This window comes from Theobroma cacao, chromosome 10 (assembly GCF_053813885.1).
Source record: "Theobroma cacao isolate CCN51 chromosome 10, ASM5381388v1, whole genome shotgun sequence".
Taxonomy (NCBI): Eukaryota; Viridiplantae; Streptophyta; class Magnoliopsida; order Malvales; family Malvaceae; genus Theobroma; species Theobroma cacao.
In genome coordinates this window covers 25265249-25285830 of record NC_142648.1, presented here as the reverse complement: position 1 = coordinate 25285830, position 20582 = coordinate 25265249, and the positions used below count along the sequence as shown (strand labels likewise).

Here is a 20582-nt window from a genome sequence, read left to right as displayed (position 1 = left end):
AATTTTTTTGTAAATATATACATATTATTTATAATTAATTTTTTTAAAAAATTTTATATCATATCTTATAATATTGATAATCAATATTTAAAAAATAAAATTTTGATACATGATAACTATTTGTTTAGTTATGTATTTGGCGATTGTATTGAAGTCAATCAGGTAGTAAATATAGTTTGTTTTTTATCGGGGAGACATCTATGTAAGTTTTGATTTCTAGGTGTATATTTGGGTAAGCTTTGTTTGTCGGGTTGTTTAGATGTTGTGTTTTTCAGATTTGTATTGTCCATCACAAGAAATTGAGATGTGGAAGGTAGTTAAATCTATTAATTAATGAAATCTATTGAATTAGAAGGGTGAAAAGGTTAGGAATCATTTTCTTTGAGATTTTTTTTATCTTCCATTGGTTATATTTCAAAAGTAGACCCTACCGGTTAAATGAAGGTAAGCCTGGATTCACTTGATTAAATGATGCTTTAATATCATTTCCTGTATAAATTTTGTCATGACTTTTTCATGTATAGTTAGCGAAATACCAAGCAGTGACCAAATAAACCCCAATGTCATAAAACATTGGTACTCTCGCTATGAGCACAGCTCTTCGATATCTTTTCAATTCTGTTTTATGCTTGCATTAACCAATTAGGACAGATTTAATTGGGAAAGAAACGAACCGCTTGATTCGCAATCTATTGTTAAGCAAAACTATTCTCTGGCCATCTAAATTGTTCAGCATTTCAGACACTATATATCTTTATAGTCTACCATTCTGTGTGTGTTCTGTGACTGGTAGAACCGAGGAATGAAGGCAGCACTAAGCATCATATAGTCTACCATTACTACCAGACAACCAAAACTCCAATTTCCTATCCCTCCTTGAAAAAGTTGAATAAACTATATGATACATTAAAGTACTTATTCATACTTAGCTATTCATGTAAAAAAATAAAATTCAACAAGCCATAAAGTAAGAAACCAGATTTTACGTGGAAAACCCCTGAGTAAGGGGAAAAACCACGAGATCGTAATCCATTCAATCTTCCACTACCCAAAATAATAGGATTACAAAAATCTTTTCTGGAGAAAATTACAACAAACTATCAATATAAAGCTAAATTTCTAAAATAAAAGTCATCACCTTATAATAGGTGCTATAAAAAAAACAATCTTACCTAATATGAAGACCACACGCTTTTAAAATGGCCATTTAAGTTAAGATGGTCTCTTTCTCATCCATTTTTCCCTTAGCCACTCAGTTGTCCATCAAATCACTTTTGACTGTCGGTTATGGCTCCCTAACCATCAAGCCTTAGGAATTAGACATTCTAGAGTCAACATCACTGCCCATGAACGGATCAAGAAATCCACTAGTGCTCAAACATACACTCAAATGCTGCCTGGAAACCTTTCCATCATTGAGTCTGAGGGTAATGAGATACAAAATCATGAGTTTTGTTCATTCCTGATATACAAGGCCAAAGCATTCTGTTATTAGTGTTGAGTAAAAAAAATGTTAATAGCGTGGTTCTATCATATAGGTGTGATGCTTACACGGCATATGGAAGCAGGGAACTACAAACATCTAAAATTAATTGGTAGAACATCTTGTGGAGTGGCTACTGTCATTATGCGACTTCTGCTCACGTCCAATGAAAGATGCCATTATACTACTGTCATTATCCTTCGTATTAAGAAGAAAAGAGATGGATTTCAAGCTTGCTCATGCTCTAATGCTAATAAGCTTATTCTTAACATCTACTAGGGCTGCCATAAAAGTTTTGGGTTTAAATCTAATTGAGCTTCAATTAAGACTCCGTCTGTTTTGCCGTAAAATTTTTTTAATAGTAAATAATAAATATAATATAATAAATAATACCTTTTAATCATTTCAATGTTTTTCATATAAAACATTAATATTTGAATAATATTATTTTTATAATATAAACATTTTTAGTATAAAAATATTACTATTTTAAAATATATGGATTTTTTATATTTTAATAATAAATATTACTATTTTATTTTTAATATTAATATAAATATTTTTTATATTTTAATAATAAATATTTTAAAATAATAGATGTAAACAAAATTAATCCTCCCAAAAACCGTAACTCAATTATCTAAAATAAGTTCAAACAAAGCTTATTTATATTCGTTGTAATATAATAGTTTTTCCCTTTTCTCTCCTAATGAATCAGTGTAGGTACCATTTGTAATATAATAGTTGAAGTTTAAAGCTCCTTTAACACCAAAGCATGACCATCTTCTTAACAGAAACTCTATTAAGGAAAGCATTCAAATATTGACCTTTAAAACTTACCATTTGCAATAATTGTTGTCAAGGAATTGCATCCAAAGGTTTGAATTTCATTCTTTCTAAATTAATCCAAGCTCAAAGTCCTGCATGTACTTAGTAATTTTAAAATTTCAATTAATTGTTTGAAAGAGAAAACAATTATAATAACAATGATAGAGTTAATTTTAAGTAGACATAGTGCAGTGAATAAGAGCAAAGCAGGAGGCATTACCTAAGAGCTGTCATGCTTCTTGTTATACATGGTTAATGAATCCGTAGGCATAAGGCACCCAATTAGGCTGTTCGATTCCCTAACAATTAATTTTTCAAGGAAGAGACATCAATATTTAGCTGCAAACTGAACAAAACAGTCCTTTTAAAACGGAGATGAACAGGCTAGACAATTAAGCACTCACAAATTTTCATTCAAGTTGTAAAAAAATTGCTAATTAGAGCCTAAATGGTATTAATAGAAAGATTTAGTAAAATTTGCATCTTTTTGAGGAATTTAGACCTAACTCACAAAAAATTAATTTACAAAGTATAATATAGACGTGGGCCGTAATTACTAGCTAGGAGTATAATTTTTCATGATAAAGGAAATAAGCAAAATAAAAAAAAAGGTTAAAATAGTAATAAATTCTAGGATGAAATACCTGAGTCGACATACTCTGATTCTTTCTCTTGGTCATTGGAAGATGAATCTTTAATCAATCTCTATGTAAGGTATGTGGGCAATGTTGGACCATTGTTTTCCTTTCCCCCTTTTGCACCTTTCCTTTAGCACCGGACACCAGTAAATAAGTAGTTGTGAAAGCGAGCGAAGCATTTCCTTTCGGGGAAGGGATTTGAGCTTTGGGCAATGGTAGATCTTCAAAGATTGAAGAGAGGTGAGGTTCTGAAAGCCATTGGAGGATACCTTTTTTATATTTTTGAAATTTCCAATAGAAAGATGAGTGAGAGAAGGGGGCAACTTCATTCCTATCTCTTCCTGGGGAAACGACACCACCTCGATGCAATTGCTACCATCAATGTCGAGTTTAGTAAGAGATGTGAATCTATGCAATCCCCAAATCATTAGTGCCTTGCTAATATTGGGTTCATCGATGTCCAATTCTGTTAGGTTGGTAGGGAAACCATTTTCTTCAATGGAGTATCGCACCCTTGGACATCCCAATATGGTCAACTGTTGAATAGTGTGGAGGATGGGTAGAGCTTCTAGTTTTTCACACTCAACGAACCTTAAAGTTTTGAGGTTGGCAATAGGCAACCCACTTTCTGGGAAACCAACCAAACTTGGACAACAATCGAAATCAATCTCTTGAAGATGATTGAGCTTGTCCAGTCCTTGGGGTAAATATTTAATATTTATACAATTATGGAGTGAAATAGATTCAAGACAAGCATTATCCCCAATATTCTGTGCTAAAAAACGAAGCACCGGGCATTCATAAATAAACAACTTTTTACACCTCACGGGTAACTTACCACTTGATGATAATGATTTTAGAGCTTCACAACATCCAATGTCAAGAGATTCAAGAAGAGATGTGCTACTGAAATTGATATTCTCTTCGTCATCAAGTAGGCATTGCAAATTCTCACAATCACTAATGTCCAAAGTTCTAAGAGTTAGAGGCAAGCTGTCCACCGAAAGTGAAACCAATTTCGAGCACCTTACGATATTCAACTTTGTAAGACATGTAAGGTTCTGCAATGATTTAGATAATCTCTCTAACCCTTGACAACCAACTAATATCACATACTCAATGTTGCATGGTAATTCTAATTGCAAAAGCTCTTCTTCTTCCTCATCCGTTGCCCCTATACACACAACTTGGGGACAATTTTGAAACTTTAAACTATGCAGTGATCTCAAAGGTGCCAACCACCCCCACTTTGTTTGCCACAAAGAGGTTAACTCCTCACAACCATTAATTTGGAGATTTACTACTTTCGCCGACTCCAACTTCTTCGTTTCTTTTGTTACACAAGTGAACTTTGAAATATTTGAAAGAATGATTTTTTTAACAGACCAAAGATCATCAAAACTCTCGAGCACCACTTCTTTGCATCCGTCAATTTCAAATTCACATAGCATTGGAAGATTTGAAACTGAAACTGTCAACTCTTGACAATTACGGATTACAAGTTTCTCCAAAGAATGAAGATCATTGGGCAAAGTTCCAACCAATTTTGGACAATTTTTTAAAAGGAGTTCTCTGAGGCAACAAAATTGCTTACCTTGTTTGTTAATTTCACAAACTTTCCACTCTTTCCATTCCAACATATCTTCAAAATGCAAGGTCTCTAATGATGGAAATAGATTTGGCCAATTCACTCCATGGAACTCAATGCCAACACTAATCACACTTCTCATCCCCTTGATACAGAGATGCTTTAAAAGTGGTAACTTTCCAATGGCTGGTAATAATTTGCAATTTTGGCAATCTTCAAGATTTAAAAATTGCAAATTTTTTAATGAACCATCTTCCAGCCAAATTGGGAATGTTAGTCCAGCATAATACTTGATGGCAAGCGCCTTTAGCTCTTCATGAGGCTGAAGCAAGGCCAACACTTCTCCCTCAACTTCTTTATTTCTTAAATTTTCATTGAAATTTCTACTCCAAATCAACTCTAAATTATTCAGGCTAGACTTACCAGATAGCTTAGCTTCCCATGCATATTGAGCTTCATCCACATTATGCAGTTTAGAAATACAAAGCTGACCTTTGAGATTTGACAAATTCTGCATCTCTCTTATATTCAATCCATCACCTTGACCCACAATAAAAGTAGACAACACTTGAAGATTTGTTAATTTGCCAATTCCACTTGGCATTTCTTTAATTGAATTTGCTCCAGTAATATCTAGATGACATAGGTTGTCCAAAATTCCTATTTTCATAGGTAACTTCTCAATTCCATCACAAAACCTTAATAAAAGAGTCTCTAAATTATAAAGGGTACATATTGAATCAGGGAGACCTTTTATTTCAGTATAAGAGAAATCTAAATAACGTAAATGTTTTAAATTTCCAATAGAAGAAGGAATTTTTGTGATGTAGTACCTTTTTAAAGAGAGCACCCTTAAGCATTTCAATCTTGGCAGCAAATCATCAAGAACGTTACTGCTTAAGTAGCATCTACCATACCGCCTCATCATCATCATATCAAAAGGTAGGTAGGTTCGTAGAAACTTTGCTTCAAAAAAGGCCTCAAACTTTTCAATTCTGTCATACTTGCCAATGATATAAGAGGAGTGGCGAGTGCGACTAATTGGACCTTTCATGTCATCATATCTCTCCCTTTTAAAATAGATTTCTCCTGCAACTAACTGAGCTAGATCATTAATCAAGTCATGCATTACAAATTGAGATTGATTCTTCCTAGATGCTTGAAAAAATGACCTTGATACCAGTTCTTCAAAATACTTGCTACCCAAATCTTTAGTTGCCCTTTTTGTGTTTGCTCCAATTAGAAAACCTTCTGCCATCCATAACAAGACTATTTCCTCCTCTTTAAATTCATAATCTTTAGGGACTAAATAGCAATAGGCAAAACACTGCTTCAATTGCGGAGGAAGATAATAGTAACTCAACCATAAGGCTGGAATTATGTCACTTTTCTCTTCAGGTATACTCCAAATATCACTCATCAATATGTATTTCCATGCATCATGATTCTCCCTAGTACGCAATAGTCCTCCAATAGTTTTAATTGCCAAAGGCAAGCCACCACACTTCTTCACAATCTCCAAGCCTATTTCTTTCAGGTCTGGATGTCCAGTAAAATCTCCTCTTGCTAATGCATGATGAGAAAGCAAGCTTAGGGAATCATCTTCTGATAAGCTTTGCAACAAGTAATCTGCAACACTTCTCATAATTGATGAAACATTAGAACTACGTGTTGTTATGATTATTTTGCTTCCTGAAATCCCTGCATCAAAAGGTGATCGAAGCCTCATCCAATCATTGTAGTTCTCAGTCCAAACATCATCCAAAACAAACAAGAATTTCTTTCTCGATAACTTCTCCTTTAGTTTGAATTGAAGCAAATTCAAGTCAGTTATATCACAAGGCTCAAATGTGACCGATTCTAGAATTGTTTTCGTTATCTTAATAACATCAAATTCGTGAGAAACACATACCCATGCTTTGAGATCAAAATGATCTCTTATATTACTGTCATTGTAGACCAGTTGAGCAAGGGTTGTCTTGCCTATCCCTCCCATGCCGGTGATGGGAATCACAGAAACTCCAGCATCATTGCCATCCTTCCTCAAAAGCAGATCAATTATTGCCTTCTTGTCTTTGTCTCTGCCTCGTACAGTATCTTCATTCACCAGAGAAGTGCTCGGCTTGCTTTTTGGTATTGTCATGGGCCTTCCAACATAATTCTCCAGTTGCAAGTTAATCTTTCTTGTTGCTAAATCTTCCAATCTTCCTGTAATCTCTTTGATCTTGGACATCATCTTATAGTTAAACATGATTGAACTTGAATTTAAGCTAGTAAGAAATTTGTGTGCCTTACTAGTGCTGGCCTCACGTTCTTTCATCAACTTTCGCCTCAAGGCTTGACTGGCAAACTCGTCCAAGATGTCATCCACGTCATAAGCCAAGTCCTGGAGGTCAGCCAGCCAAATCTTCACAGCCTGGTTCTTCATTTTCCTCTCCTCTGCATCAGCGAGCACTGCATGGATGGTCCTCAATATCGTTTCCCACTTCATAATCTCCTTACGAACCCGCTTCTCAGTGACAAAGTTGAACTCGGAAGAGGTAAACTTGCCAAACAACGAGTCGAAGAAGGCAGATAGAGCAGCCTCTCCAATGAAAGCCATGATCAATAACTTTGAGAAAGGAATGATGAGATCTGAAGTAGAGAGAAAATCCAAGAATAGGGTATTGGGCTAGAAGAAAAGGGGTGAAGTTTGGTTTGTGAAAACTTTTTTCTGGGTCTAATTCAGTTGCTACATTAATTTTGTGGTTTTGGCATTCGGCATTCATAGGGAATCAAGAAAGGAATTGTGGAAGAATGAGATTCCTCAGCTTTATCAAAAAAGACTTGTGCGTATGTGTATACAACCATTAAATTTCCTTTCCTTTATTCCCTTCTTCTCTTTCTCCCTTCTTCCCTTATTCCTTAAGTAATGTTGTGTTCTTTAACAAAAGTCATTAAAGAAGTAGATAAAGAGAATATCGCTGCTTTTTGGAAAGTAAAACAAAGGATCAGAATTATTATTCGATACGATGTGACATACTTGGAGTAGCCAGCAATCATCATCACTAAACAAATGAATTCTTTCCCATATTCTCAAGGAACCAATCAAGGTTGAGTCTATGGAAACAATCAAGGAACCTTGATTCATATTTCACAAGTTTTAGATAAACGATCGATTATTTATGGTATCAATCAAAGTGGTATAAAATATCTTCATGTTTCATTAATAATTTATTATTTTTAATGATGTCAACAACTTTAACTGTTTATTTGACCTTAACACGCACTGTATTGAATATATTCCTTTGACATTACTCCCTAAGAGTGACCAGCATAATCAAGAAATGAAGGTAGAGTGTAGAGAATTGCTCAAATGCATTTCCATTATTAGAACCAAGAAATGAAGGCGGACCACATTGTCCATAATCTAGCTTCCGAATTCTTCACCCAAGAGTACAACGCTAGAATCTGATTCAATCTCCGAAGATATAATACCTTTCCATGGAGAGGAAGCATAAAATTGTAGGACGTTTTCTACCTTTTATTTTTTACTTTTTGAAACAGAGAATCAACCACTGTACAACCAAGAGCTCGAAAGGAGCCACACAATCAGAGAAGAATTCCTCAAGAAAACAAACCCTCACAAATAACAAAAACAAAGAACTACCAGAAGAATTCAAAAATGAATCCAGAAAAAAACGAGAAATAAGAACATTTCAGGGTGACAACAAGACCAACAGCACCAGTGAGAAAAACCATTCCAGAACAGAAATTTGAGCCAAGTAAACCAACAGGCAGGAGACATCAAACCAGAGAATCAGAAAAGAAGGTCGCAGCAGCCAAACAAAAACAGAATGAAAAACCAATCAAAGACAAGATCAGAGGACGGAGCAATCAAGAAAAACAACCAGCAAATCAATTAAACGTTAATAACCATCAAATTGTAAGACGTTTTTGATTGCCAATGTTTCGGCACTATTTGACGCAGGGGACCAAAGGAAAAGGCCAGTGACTTTTCCACAGCTGTTCTGAGGACGATTCCACATCTAATATATTTCATACAAATAAGTCGAGCATAGATTGTAGCATTCTACTGTAATTGGGCTTATTCCTGTCGACAATGTCTCTTTATATGAAGGATTTGGTTTTAATAGAAAAATGGCTGCCAAAGGTGATTATGCTATATTCATTATATGCCGCGGCATGTCTTGTATAATTGGATGGAAAAGGCTGTGCTAACATATATATAACAAAAAAATAAGTGTTCTTGATCGATGCAATAGAAATATCATCTTGACTTCAAATTTTATTTACTTACTACGAAAAAATAAATTATTAAACTAATAGTTGATGTAATAATATACACTTTTTCTTTTCAAATTTTATATCCACTTTTTTTAAAGTCATTTCAAAATTATGTCGACTTTTCTTTTTTAAACATTTACCAGTTTTATTATTTTTTCTATATTATATTTCATATTAATTTTAAGTATCTTTTATTTTATTTTCAAGAAAAAGTAACTTTTATTTTATTTTTCTATCATCATGATCTAAGCATCGTCTTCACCAATCAACTAACTCAATTATCAAAAGATGCATCACAATTTTACATTTGAGTCGATATTAGAAGATAAAAAATAGAAAATAAAAAAATCAATAAAACTGAATTATTAAAGAATTATTAAACCATATTAAATAATAAAGACATTACTAGTTACTTGTAGTTTTACTACTAACTACTAGTATAGTTATGTGTAAATTATATATGGGGCTAAATTATAATTAATTTTTAATTATTTTAAGATGGAGATTTCATGAATTTTACTCAAAGAACTCCATTTCAAAATTTGCCCTTAAACAACATCCAAAACACTATGTGATTGAAAAGTCCTAAACTTTGGTATTCAACTTAAGCAGCCCATATGGTTGGCCACGACATCTACACCAGAGAATGTGAATTTAGTGCTGAATGTGATAGCTAATATGCAGCAACAGAACCATAGGGTGCTTTTCAATGTGCCCAATTCGAGGCTGGGAGTGGCCCGTGAGCGCTGCGCCTAGACATTTTGGTCGCATTCTCCCAGTAACTTTTGGGAAAGAGTGGGGGATTGGGACAAAATATATGACATCCAAATCCAAATCAAAATTTTTTTGTAGCTTTGTATTTGGGGTAAGTCTAATTAAGTCTATGTCACGGGTTTTCTGTCATCTCATTTTATGTCTTCTTGTTTCATATAGGGTTGATGATTAGTTTACTTAGGCTGTACCATGACAGAGGGATCGTGTAGGCAATTGAAGATTCTTGTTTGCTCATCAACTTGGTAACAATACAACTCCTTCAATTCTGACATATCTTTGAAATGAAGAATCTGTATTGATGGAAATGCATTTCTTCAATTGTCTTCATAGAACTCAACAATCAACACCCACCATATTTAAGTTATTCCTTTGACACGGGTGATCAATAAAACCAAAAAATGAAAGTAGTACTAAATATAGTGTACCATTGCAGCCAGACAATCAGAGCTCTCAATTTTTGTCCCTCTTTGTAAAAGTTAAAAACACTGTATGATAATTAAAGTACTAATTCATAATTAGCTACTAATGTAGCAACAAAAAAAATGAAATAATTAATAACCCAAAAAAGCAAGACACCAGATTTTACGTGAAAAAGCTCTTAGTAAGAGGAAAAACCATGAAACCATAGTCCCTTCAATCTTCCACTACTCAAAATAATAAGATTACAAAAGTCTTTTTTAGTGTAACTAGAGGATATGGCATCAAGTTATCAATAAAAAGCTAAATTTCCAACATACAATTATCACTATACCTTATAAAACATGCTAAGAAGAAACAATCTCACAAAGTGTTAATTGTCTGTGGAGACTGGAAGCACATTAAGCCGTTAAAACACCACTATGCTAAGATGAGATGGAGTTTTAACATGGGCATTGGCATGGTTCTCGTTATAAGTCAGGAAGGCATCTTATAGAATACTTGAGGATCGAAATGGTGCTTACTCAGCCTATCGCATTGTTGAAGTTGTGACTGGAGAAGGAGTGAGCTATCACTAGAAAGTGTAGCTTGTGTGGTAACATGTGACATATTTATTTCTCTCGTAGTTGGGATGTTATGCGCACTTGCGGCTTTAGGGGCTGTCCCATAGTCCAGCTTTAGTAGACAATGCAAGTTTCATTTGACACAGTTGTTCATTGGTGTAGACACCTACCCAAAGACCCCAAATAAATTAATAAAAAATAAAAATAAAATAATTATATATAAATAAATCAATAACAATAAAAAAGGAACAGAGAAGGAAAAAGACCGAACGTTTGTTCAGTCTCCCTCTCCGGTATAAATCCTTTCAGGCCTATGGCCACCCTCTGGCGCCCCATGGGGCAGCCGGATTTGGGGGAGAGAGGTCACCTCCCGCTGCCACCCCCAAGTCTCCTTTTGCCAAGAGTTTTGTGACACTAAAACATTTTTCACCTTTGGCTGCAAAAAAAATTGCAGCTATAGGCGCAAAATGTGCAGCCTTAGCCAATGTATGGAAAAGTATGGCTGCACTTGTTTATGGGATTCAACAGCAAAATTAAAGTGCAGCTGTATACTATATGGCTGCAATCTTAATCATATGACAGCATATAAAATGTGCAGCTAAAAGCTATAAGATAGAGACACAAAAACCTTCTAATATTCAATAAGTTTTATGATAGAAACAAAATGCTCACAAACCATTAGTGCCTCTAAAATCAAATTGCAGCAACTAATGCCTCAAAAGTCAAATGTCACAAAAACCATTTTCAACTAGGAACATGGACCCTCAAGGTCTTTACAACATGTACAATATGGGGTTTCATTAAAAATGATCAACTAATTTTAGTAGTCTCTCTTTCTCTCTTCTTCTCTCCAATTCCTCTCTGTACATATTTGTTTGTCCATTCTCCAACCTAATAAAACCATATGACATTACAGTTCCCAGCCTTCCTTACCTGCAGAGATTAATTTGCAAGATAATATTAATTTGCAAGTAATTGATAATGTAATATGAGACAAAGCATACTCACTGACCAACTAACAAAAATTTATCTGTGCTCTTTGATTTGATTTGAAAACAAAGCAAAAAAGGGAGAAAAAATAAAGAACATAGAAAACTGCTAACATTGTAAAAGATTCATTATTTGTTCTCTTTCATATCTAACTCTCTTTTAGCATGGTACTACACAAGTGTCAAATGATGCATAGTTTAACATTGGCGATTGGAAAGCAAAAAGGTGTCTTATGTTTTAACATCTTCGATAAGGCTTCCTATGAATCAAATATAGCTTGAATGCATGCTATCTCAATGATTCTAGAGTAACTATACTAGATATCCTATAAATCTAACTTGCACATAAGAGCCCCTAACTCCAAGTTATAAAATCACATTGTCATTAGTTTTAAACTTCTAGAATTGTTACTTTTCTAAAATAAAAATTAAAAAAAATCCAAAACTCCATTCATGTATAAATTATGCAACACCTTAAGAATTTTAATTAAATAATAATTCAAAAAGCAGCACAAGAATCTAAATATGTCCAGCCATGAACAATCAATTAATTAACATAAAATGACTTACAGGATTCATCAAGAGTAGCATTTAGAATCAATTCTTCCAAGTATCTTGTTAGGCTCATTTGTTCAAAGTTGTGCCTTTTATTCTTCAAAGAGAAGTTGAGGAACATTGACTTCCACCATCTAACAAAAATAAAAATGACATCATAAATCATAAATCTTAATTCATATTACAAATTAGAACCTCAAAATTATAAAAACTCTTAAAGTGATTGCAAGTTACTAACCTTATAAATCTGATTTAGAGATATATTATCAAATATTTGGTGTTTGATTATTTGTTCCATTTCTTGGCAACCGATCAATGGCGATTGATTAAGTTGTAAATTGTTATAAGTAACTAAGCTTGAGAATTGAAAGAAATAAAAAAATAATTGTAATAGAAAATAAAAGCTTCCCTTTTGATGTCTAGTCTTCAATGACTCCAAGGCCTTGTGAATGTCCTCCTAGAATCACAATCTTTTATCACATGGTGAAAAGGCATCCATTTGAAGTGTCCCTTTTGACTGCAAAATCAATCAATTTCAAGATCTTTGATAAGTATTTAGATATTCCACCACAGTAATCTTAATTGTCCACAACAGACAATCATGGGATCAGAAAGTTCAAGATAATGGAACTTTTTCCAGAAAGTGGTGAATGAATTGGCACTATTTACATCATTCAACATCAATATCCCAGCATTCAGTAAATCACCATATTTTCAAATTCAAGTCATATGTATCAAATAATTCAACAAGAAAAATTCCAAGACTCCTCAAGAATAGCATATTTGGTGTTTGTACCTTAAAAATTACAGAGAGAAGACCAGATGAAACAAGAAACATTTGTGTAATACTCTAATACTGACCAGAGAAGAAGACATATCATGCTATTACATAGTTGTAACAACGCCTACTTATATTCAGTAAGCATATAAAAAAGGTTGCAGTCACAACAATACTCAAAATGAAGACAGATTGACAAATTAACCTATGGCCACTATTGTAAGTTCTCCTAAATAGATAAAAACAAGTTCTTTTGCAATGAAGGACAAAGAGGAACTCTAACAGCCGTCTCCAAAGCAGAAAGCAAAAGCAAAACCAAAAATAAAAAACTCTTATTATCTCTCTAAAATCTAAATCAATAGCAATACAACATATCTATTGTTATAAGTTGGACAAAACTCATTCACAAACCCATCTGGGTTTCAGCAGAAAAAGAAATAATCCATCATAACTCATGGACTGAAAACACATACTTATTCCTTAAGGTCAGGTTTTACATGACAAATTCATGCCTTTGAAAGACAGTTATTGTAACACTTGATTGACACATGACTCAGTAAACATGCAATATAACATACAATACATGGCACTTATATCTACAATATAACATCCTAGAAAAAGGTGGAGGAAGAGAGAGAGAGAGTCATACAAGAGGGCAATTATATTTGCAAGGCCATCAATAAAATTGTAAAGAACACCAATGTCATACGTGATGTTCTGAGTTGCTAGATTTAGCTTGTTAAGTTTCCTTTCATATAGTCCACATATATCTACCTGCACACGGCAAATAGCATATACTGTTAAAATTGTCAAATCTTTTAAATGATGGAAAGGAAGAAGAGAGGGGATTCCATCTAGTGCATCATATTGAAACCACACTAATTCATTTCCTCTTAATGCAACTCAGAAATATAAACAATTTTGGACATACATTCTTGAGAGAAAAAGACATATGCACGATCAAATCTAAAAATCATTCTCAACTCCACAAGCCAACTTCCAAAAGGTACAGTCCATTGCCCACAATAGAAGCTGTTTTCAAGAAAACTAATGCAATAGGAATTTTATAAAATGTATGAAACGTATGATGTATCCTATCATAAAGCTCAATTTTGATTGCTTTGTTTTCCACCTCCAAACCCCTATTCATAGCTTGACTGATAAAATCATATTGTAAGCAACAACAAAAACAAAGGTAATATAAGCAACAGTAAACAAAAAGCATACTGTCCATAGATTGACTGGTAGAATCAAAATCCACAAACGTTCTAGGTGCTCTGTTCTGCGAAATTTGCATCAAAACAACGGTGCGCCTGTTTGCCTAACTCATCACACAAAAGAAAAAATGAGATTAAAAAACACACAACTAACCATACCAATCCCATATCAATCCAATAAAAAAAATATTACGATTGAAATAGGTTCAGTGTCATTAACATGCCAGCAAGAATCAAATCAAGGAACAATCAAGTCCTACAAAAGAAATCTTAAATCGTGTGATAATAATTAAAAAAAAATAGAGATTTGAGAATCGAGTGCCCTGGTTTTGTACCAAAAGGGGTAACATTTGCCGAAACCCTAGTTTCTTGGGGGAAAGAAGATGAGATTAAAAAGGTGAGATTGTTACAAGCGAAATTAGCTTAATTAGGACAAGCAATGAACGAAGGAAGTAAAAAAGAAAAGAAAGAGGTTTTAGAATTTAGAGAGGACAAGTGCGGCGAGGGAAAGGGAAAGATTTTGGAAGAAAAGAAAGAGGTGCAGAAAGATAGATGAAAGGAAAAAATTGTTTTATTCATTAATTTTCAAAATATTAATTTTCAAAAAATTAATTTTCATATGGCTCTTGTTGGACTGATAACTGACCCAAAATATTAATCTACCAAAGGCTACATTCCCAAATGATGGGTATTAGGAAGATGAATGCTCCAATTTACAAGTATTACATTACCTCTCAGACCATTGCAACATTAGGTTTTTGCTCCAATTAGTGCATTTAATTTTCAAAAAATGTTTCAAAACAAGGAAGAAAAATTAAAAAAAAAAAAAAGGGGTGAGTAAAGGAAAAGAGAATGAAACAAAGATATTTTTTATTTTTTGTGTTTAGTGTGAAAAGTGAAAAATAGAAAGAAACAAATAATTGATATTTTTTTAATTTAGAGAGAAAGAAAGATTGTAAGATATACGAGTTAATTTTTTTAATTAAAACAAAGAAATATAAAAGTTATTAAATTTTTTAAGAGCTGCAAAATAAAAAATGCATCTAAATCTTAAAGTCCAAATACTATGACAAATTCTTTAGATGTAAAAATAAAAGTGCAGCTAAAATTGTATTGTTAAAACCCATTTATGTTGAAATCGTGCTTAGAAGAGCATGATTTCACTTCTGGGTCTGACTCTATAAAACTATTGAAACTTATACATAAGAGAGGAGGCCGATTGAAAAAAAAGGGTTCAAAAACAAAACCAACCGGAAAAGAAAAAAAATCTGATTCTTCAAAAAAACCTAGTAGCCAAAAATCCTAGCAGCAACCAATTTCACAAGAACCCAAGCTTTCAAACCAAGAAAAAACCAGTAAACAAAAAAGATCCTAATTTTCTATCGACAGCCAGCAACCACAATCAAAAGAGACAAACCAAAAGCACCAAATTAAAAAAAAAAAACAAAAACCAAAAAACCAAAAGCAATTGTTTTAAAAAGAGGATTTTTGAGGAATGGGTTTGGTTATATAAAATTTTTTTATATAAATGATAATATAAAAATAAACAGAAAACGATAAAATGATAATATAAAAATAATAATTTTTTTTAGAAACATGATTAGGTATAAAAAGAATGTAGATTTAGATGAATATTTAGTTATAAAAAATTTTTAAGTTTAGATAAGTAGAATTTATATATACATTAATAGAAACTAAATGTTTACATAAAAAATATATTTAGGGTGATAGATTTAGCTAAGGCAAAAAAAATGTGTACAAAAGATAATAATAAAATGTTTAGTAAAAAATTTTAAAAATAAAAAAAGACTTAAAATAGAAAATTAAGAATAGATATAGTCATAAAAAATAGGATAGGCTTTTATAAATGAAAAGGAAATAAAAGAGAAGGAAAGTACACATATTTAATCATAAATAAAAGAAGTTAGGTATGAAATAGAAACAAAATGATAATTATACAAACTACTCTATATAGATATATAAAAGAAAATAAAAGAATATGATGAGTTGGTATGGAATTATAAATATAAAAATATGATGATTACTTCAGGATCTGTACTGATGATGGGATGTCCATTTTGAATGCGAGAAGTTATAATTTTGAATAATTTTTCTTAGGTTAAGGACTTTGATAAAGACCCCACCGGTACCATGGGAGGGTCTTAGTTTCGAATTCTACTGTTTCTAATTTTAAGTAAATAAAAATTATATATACTTAAACAAAGAAATAAGGAAGTGATGATAACAATAAATATGATAATAGTAATAATGAATACAAAAAAGGGATCGATAAAATATATACATGAAGATATAAAAGAATATAGAATTATAAAAGACAATGAAATTCATGATGATAAATAATTATCAAAAAATCAAAATCCAAAACAAAATAATAATAAATTCACCTTAGTGATGAATATGGCTAAAATATAAAGGCAAACACACACACACACACACACATATATATATATATATAATCATAAAAAATGAATTTATAAGGAAAAAAAACCATTGTTAGCCACAAAGAAGATAGGATAGGTTAATAAAAAAAAATAGGAAAGAAGTTTGATAAGAAATATATGCACAAATAATAATAATTCTAAAATAAAATGTTTGATTAAAGAAATAGCGTTAGGGTATATGGAAAACATACATAGCAAAATAGATAAATACTTAAATATATAAAAGTATGAAATGAAATAAAAATAAAATATTTATTCGTGATATATAAATATATAAAAATAAATAACTTTTAAAGAAATAATGAAAGAGTTACGGGAAAATTTGGAACAAATATTGAAATTTAAGGGCACATCACACTTCATTATTGCATTGTTAAATGTCATTAGACATATGGTGTGCACGAGTCAATGCTCGATGATGGGACTTTCTGAGTGAGCTTGCGAAGGTGAGTTTCTTCGAAAAATTCTCTATGTGAAAAGATACCCCAAGTTCCACCAATACGATAAGAGGATTTGGAGAAATATCTCTAATAAAAAGCTTTTGTCTGTATTGGGATTTGTATTCATGAAAATACTGTTTTTACTTACAAACGACTATCTCGATGATGGAATTTACCTAGTAAATTTACGAAGGTTAGTTTCTCGAGTATTTCCCTAGATGAGAAAAGATCTTCAGATCTCACCAGTATGATAGGTGTAGACACTATAAAAATTATAATAAAATGTTATTAATTAAAAAAATCATAAACAACAAATGAATGAAAATGACAAAAAAAAATAATAATAATAAATAAATAAATAATTAAAAGATGTACGACTGGCAGGGTGCGAACGCACCCTGCCAAGCGCCACCCTCATCCTGCTAGACGAGAAAAATTCACGTCTGGTAAAGTAGTGGGAGCGTGCCCCCTCTAGAGGCCAAGAACCGAGTATAAAGGGGAGGGGGCATTGTAGCAAAAAGGGCAACAGCAACCAAAAATTGAAACCAAAAACCCTAAGAATCCCTACCAACCCAAAAAAACTAGAATCAATCAAAAAAACCCTAGGATTTCAGCAACCAAAATACCTAGCCGCAATAAAAAATACCCTAGACCTTCTAGCAACCAAGAACAACCAATCCACAACTAAAGAAATACCAAAAAAAAAAAAAAACATCAAAAAACACAAGGAGAGTAAGTGGTATTTGTTGTTTTTGGGAGATTTGGAGAATATTTATATTGGGGGGGGGGGGGGTGGGTTTAAGCTGCCAGTGGGGGATTTGAAGCCCAGATTTTTAGTCGACGTCGGCGAAAAGGAGATCTAGTTATCTGGGTGGTGGCTGCCGGTGAAGGGTCTTTGAGAAAACCCGATCAGCGCCGGTTAGAGGAGAGAGAGAGGGTTGATCAAGGTAGCCGGCGGCACCAACCATTAAGGAGGTTCGGTTTGAGGTGGCTGTTAGAGGGAGAGGAAGCTAGTGAGATTTTAGAGAGAAGGCAAAGAGATTTGTTTCTAGAGAGAGAAAATGGTAAAGGAAATGAAGAAAAGAGGAGGAAAAGAATGGTCTTATACTTAAGGCTTTGTGGCAAAACGGCGTAGTTTTGGGAGAATTCAAAAAAATCCCTTCCCAGGCGTTTGAAACAACGACGTTTTGATCTTTGAGGGAGACTGCTAAAGTGGGCCGACCCAAACCCAAGAGGAGTCATTGGGTTCCTTGGACGTTGGGCTTCAATAGTCCAAATTTGGTATGGACTCTTTTGGACCTTACTGTTTGGATTGCTATTGTGTTATTGGTTTATTGTTCATTAGGCCATTTAATTTTTATTAATTTAGTTTTGGGTTATTTGCCTATTATATTTATTGGGTCATTTATTTTTAGTATTAGTTCTAATTTAGGTCTCTAAATTTAAAAAAAAAAGACTCGCTTTTAGTTTAATTCAAAGTCACTAATCAAAATAATGACTTATTATTTAGATAATACCGATAATGGGATGATCGGCCGGGACGCGAAAAGTCGCAATCTCGGGTTGATTTTTCCTAGGTTCGGAATTCGAATTAAGACCCCACTAGTATGATGGGAGGGCCTTGATTTCAAGATCCCGAAATTCTTACAAATAAAAAATTTTGACTACACAAAAATTATTAAAAAAAAATAATGATAGATAAAAATAAAAAAATAATAAAAAATAAAAACAATAATAATAATAATTCAAATATATATTAAATAATTAATTTGTGGAAATGCAATATACATGACATTAAATAAATAGACAAATAAATAAATAAATAAAATCCAAAACAACAACTAATTTAAAATTAAGTATTAAATGTCTAATGGTACAAGATATAGATTAATAAATATTGTGTAAAAGAAATAAGATAAAAAAAATATCAAGAAAAATATAGGAAAAATATAAAATATAAAAAAAATAACAATAATAATAAGAAATAAATAAAAAGGTATAATAATAAAATAATAAAATAATAAAGAATAATAAATAATAATGAGAAAAATAGTTAATTGTACAGGCATAGCATATATATATATATTGCATCATGCATATTATTGCATATAAGTATTTTTTGTTTACGAGTTAAGCTCCGATAATGGGATCTTCTGAGGATCTTGCGAAGGCGGGTATTCCTCAGAAGGTTCTCTAGGTGAAAAGATATCCTTGGGTCCTACTAGTATGACGGAAGGGCTCGAGAAATATCTTTAATAAAAGGCTTTCGCTCGTATTAGGTTCATATTCACGAAAACATTATTTTAAAGAAAAACGTACGATAACCCCAACGATGGGATTTATTCGTTGAATTTGCGAAGGTAAATTTTTCGGATAATTCCCTAGGTGAAAGGATGTCCCTGGATCCCACTAGTATGATGGGCGGATTCGGGAGAATGTCATCGATAAAAGGTTATTCGTCCGACATTTTTATCTCACACCATGCATTTCATCTTGCTTCACATTTGCATTCCATTTTAGGTTGAATAGGAAAAAAAAATAAGTGAATAATAGCTAAGGAAATAAAATGAACTTAAAAAATAAAGCTTAATAGGATAATCTAAAAATGGTACCGTTCATGGAACGGGCGTTTCGGGGGTGCTAATCCTTTCCCGGGTGTAACCGTACTCCCGAATCTAGATTTAGAAAAGCGTAGACCAGTTTAAGATTCTTTTGGGGGGCTTAAAATTAATTTAAGACTTCGTCGATTAGAATCGAGTCAATAGGTGGCCAGTCACACCTAAAAAAAAGATTGGTGGCGACTCCTAGTTTTTAGTAAGTTTTCACTCACGTCTGGTGGTCGGGTTCCTAGACCCGTACGTTACAACAATAGGCGGATTCGAAAAGTACACTCAATAAAAGGTTTTCGTTTGGCATTATCTCGATTTTATGTCATGCATTTCACAATTGCATCACGTGCATGTCAAATCTGTAAAACCAAATAAAATATTTTAATTTGTTAATAGAATAAAAGATAAAATAAATAAATAATAATTAAAGAAACATAAGAATAAAATCAATGGGTTAGGATAACATATGATTAAATGGTACCGTTCGTGGAACGAGGCATCATAGGAGTGCTAATCCTTCCCTGTGAGCAACCGTACTCTTGAACCTAATTCTAAATAAAAATACATAGGCCAATTGTTGTTCATTAGACGAACTTAAAATCGATTTAGAACTTCGTCGAATATAACAAATTTAATAGGTGACCAATCACACTTAAGTAAAAAAAATTAATGGTGACTCCCTTAACAAACCACGTCTAGTAGTCGGGTCTCCACACCACGCTCGTTACGACAATTGGTAATATGAGTTTGGAATAGACAAGTCGTGTGGAGTTGTCTAAAAATTCATAATAGGACTGAATTTAGGTTGGCTCAATAGGTTCTCCAAAAGTTCATACAGTTGTAAATCTGATACTATTATAACAAGTCTTTCTTCTCCAATCATTATTCTGATTATAGTTGTAAAACTATAATTAATTTTTAATTATTTTAAGTTGGAGATTTCATGAATTTTAC

The 20582-nt window shown here is 32.7% G+C and overlaps 2 protein-coding genes and 1 long non-coding RNA gene across 12 annotated transcripts in view; all 3 read right to left on the bottom strand.

The window, feature by feature from the left end:
* LOC18587186 (putative disease resistance RPP13-like protein 1) overlaps positions 1-20582 on the bottom strand; it is a 93272-nt gene that overhangs the window by 35361 nt on the left and 37329 nt on the right. The gene's annotated exons all lie outside the window — the stretch shown is intronic.
* Positions 900-7292, bottom strand: LOC148760484 (putative disease resistance RPP13-like protein 1). 2 transcript variants are annotated; one of them, XM_088810607.1, is made up of 4 exons: positions 2956-7292; positions 2532-2610; positions 2324-2403; positions 900-1462 (listed from the first exon to the last, which is right to left on the bottom strand). In XM_088810607.1, exon 1 carries the CDS (start codon positions 7137-7139, stop codon positions 3006-3008), a length of 4134 nt encoding a protein of 1377 aa, XP_088666733.1. In that variant the 5' UTR covers positions 7140-7292; the 3' UTR covers positions 900-1462; positions 2324-2403; positions 2532-2610; positions 2956-3005. The 2 variants fall into 2 exon arrangements, with proteins under 2 accessions (XP_088666733.1, XP_088666734.1); XM_088810608.1 differs by lacking the exons at positions 2324-2403; positions 2532-2610.
* Positions 11257-14689, bottom strand: LOC148760483 (uncharacterized). 5 transcript variants are annotated; one of them, XR_016028808.1, is made up of 5 exons: positions 14311-14689; positions 14128-14221; positions 13550-13674; positions 12138-12639; positions 11257-11511 (listed from the first exon to the last, which is right to left on the bottom strand). It is a non-coding gene; the product is annotated as an uncharacterized LOC148760483 (long non-coding RNA). The 5 variants fall into 5 exon arrangements; XR_016028807.1 differs by having other exon boundaries at positions 14453-14689; XR_016028806.1 differs by having other exon boundaries at positions 12138-12256; positions 12361-12639; positions 14128-14688.

What these genes read in the sequence shown, in the direction of transcription:
- LOC148760484 (XM_088810607.1), bottom strand. Translation starts at nt 7,139, where the DNA reads ATGGCTTTCATTGGAGAGGCTGCTCTATCTGCCTTCTTCGACTCGTTG.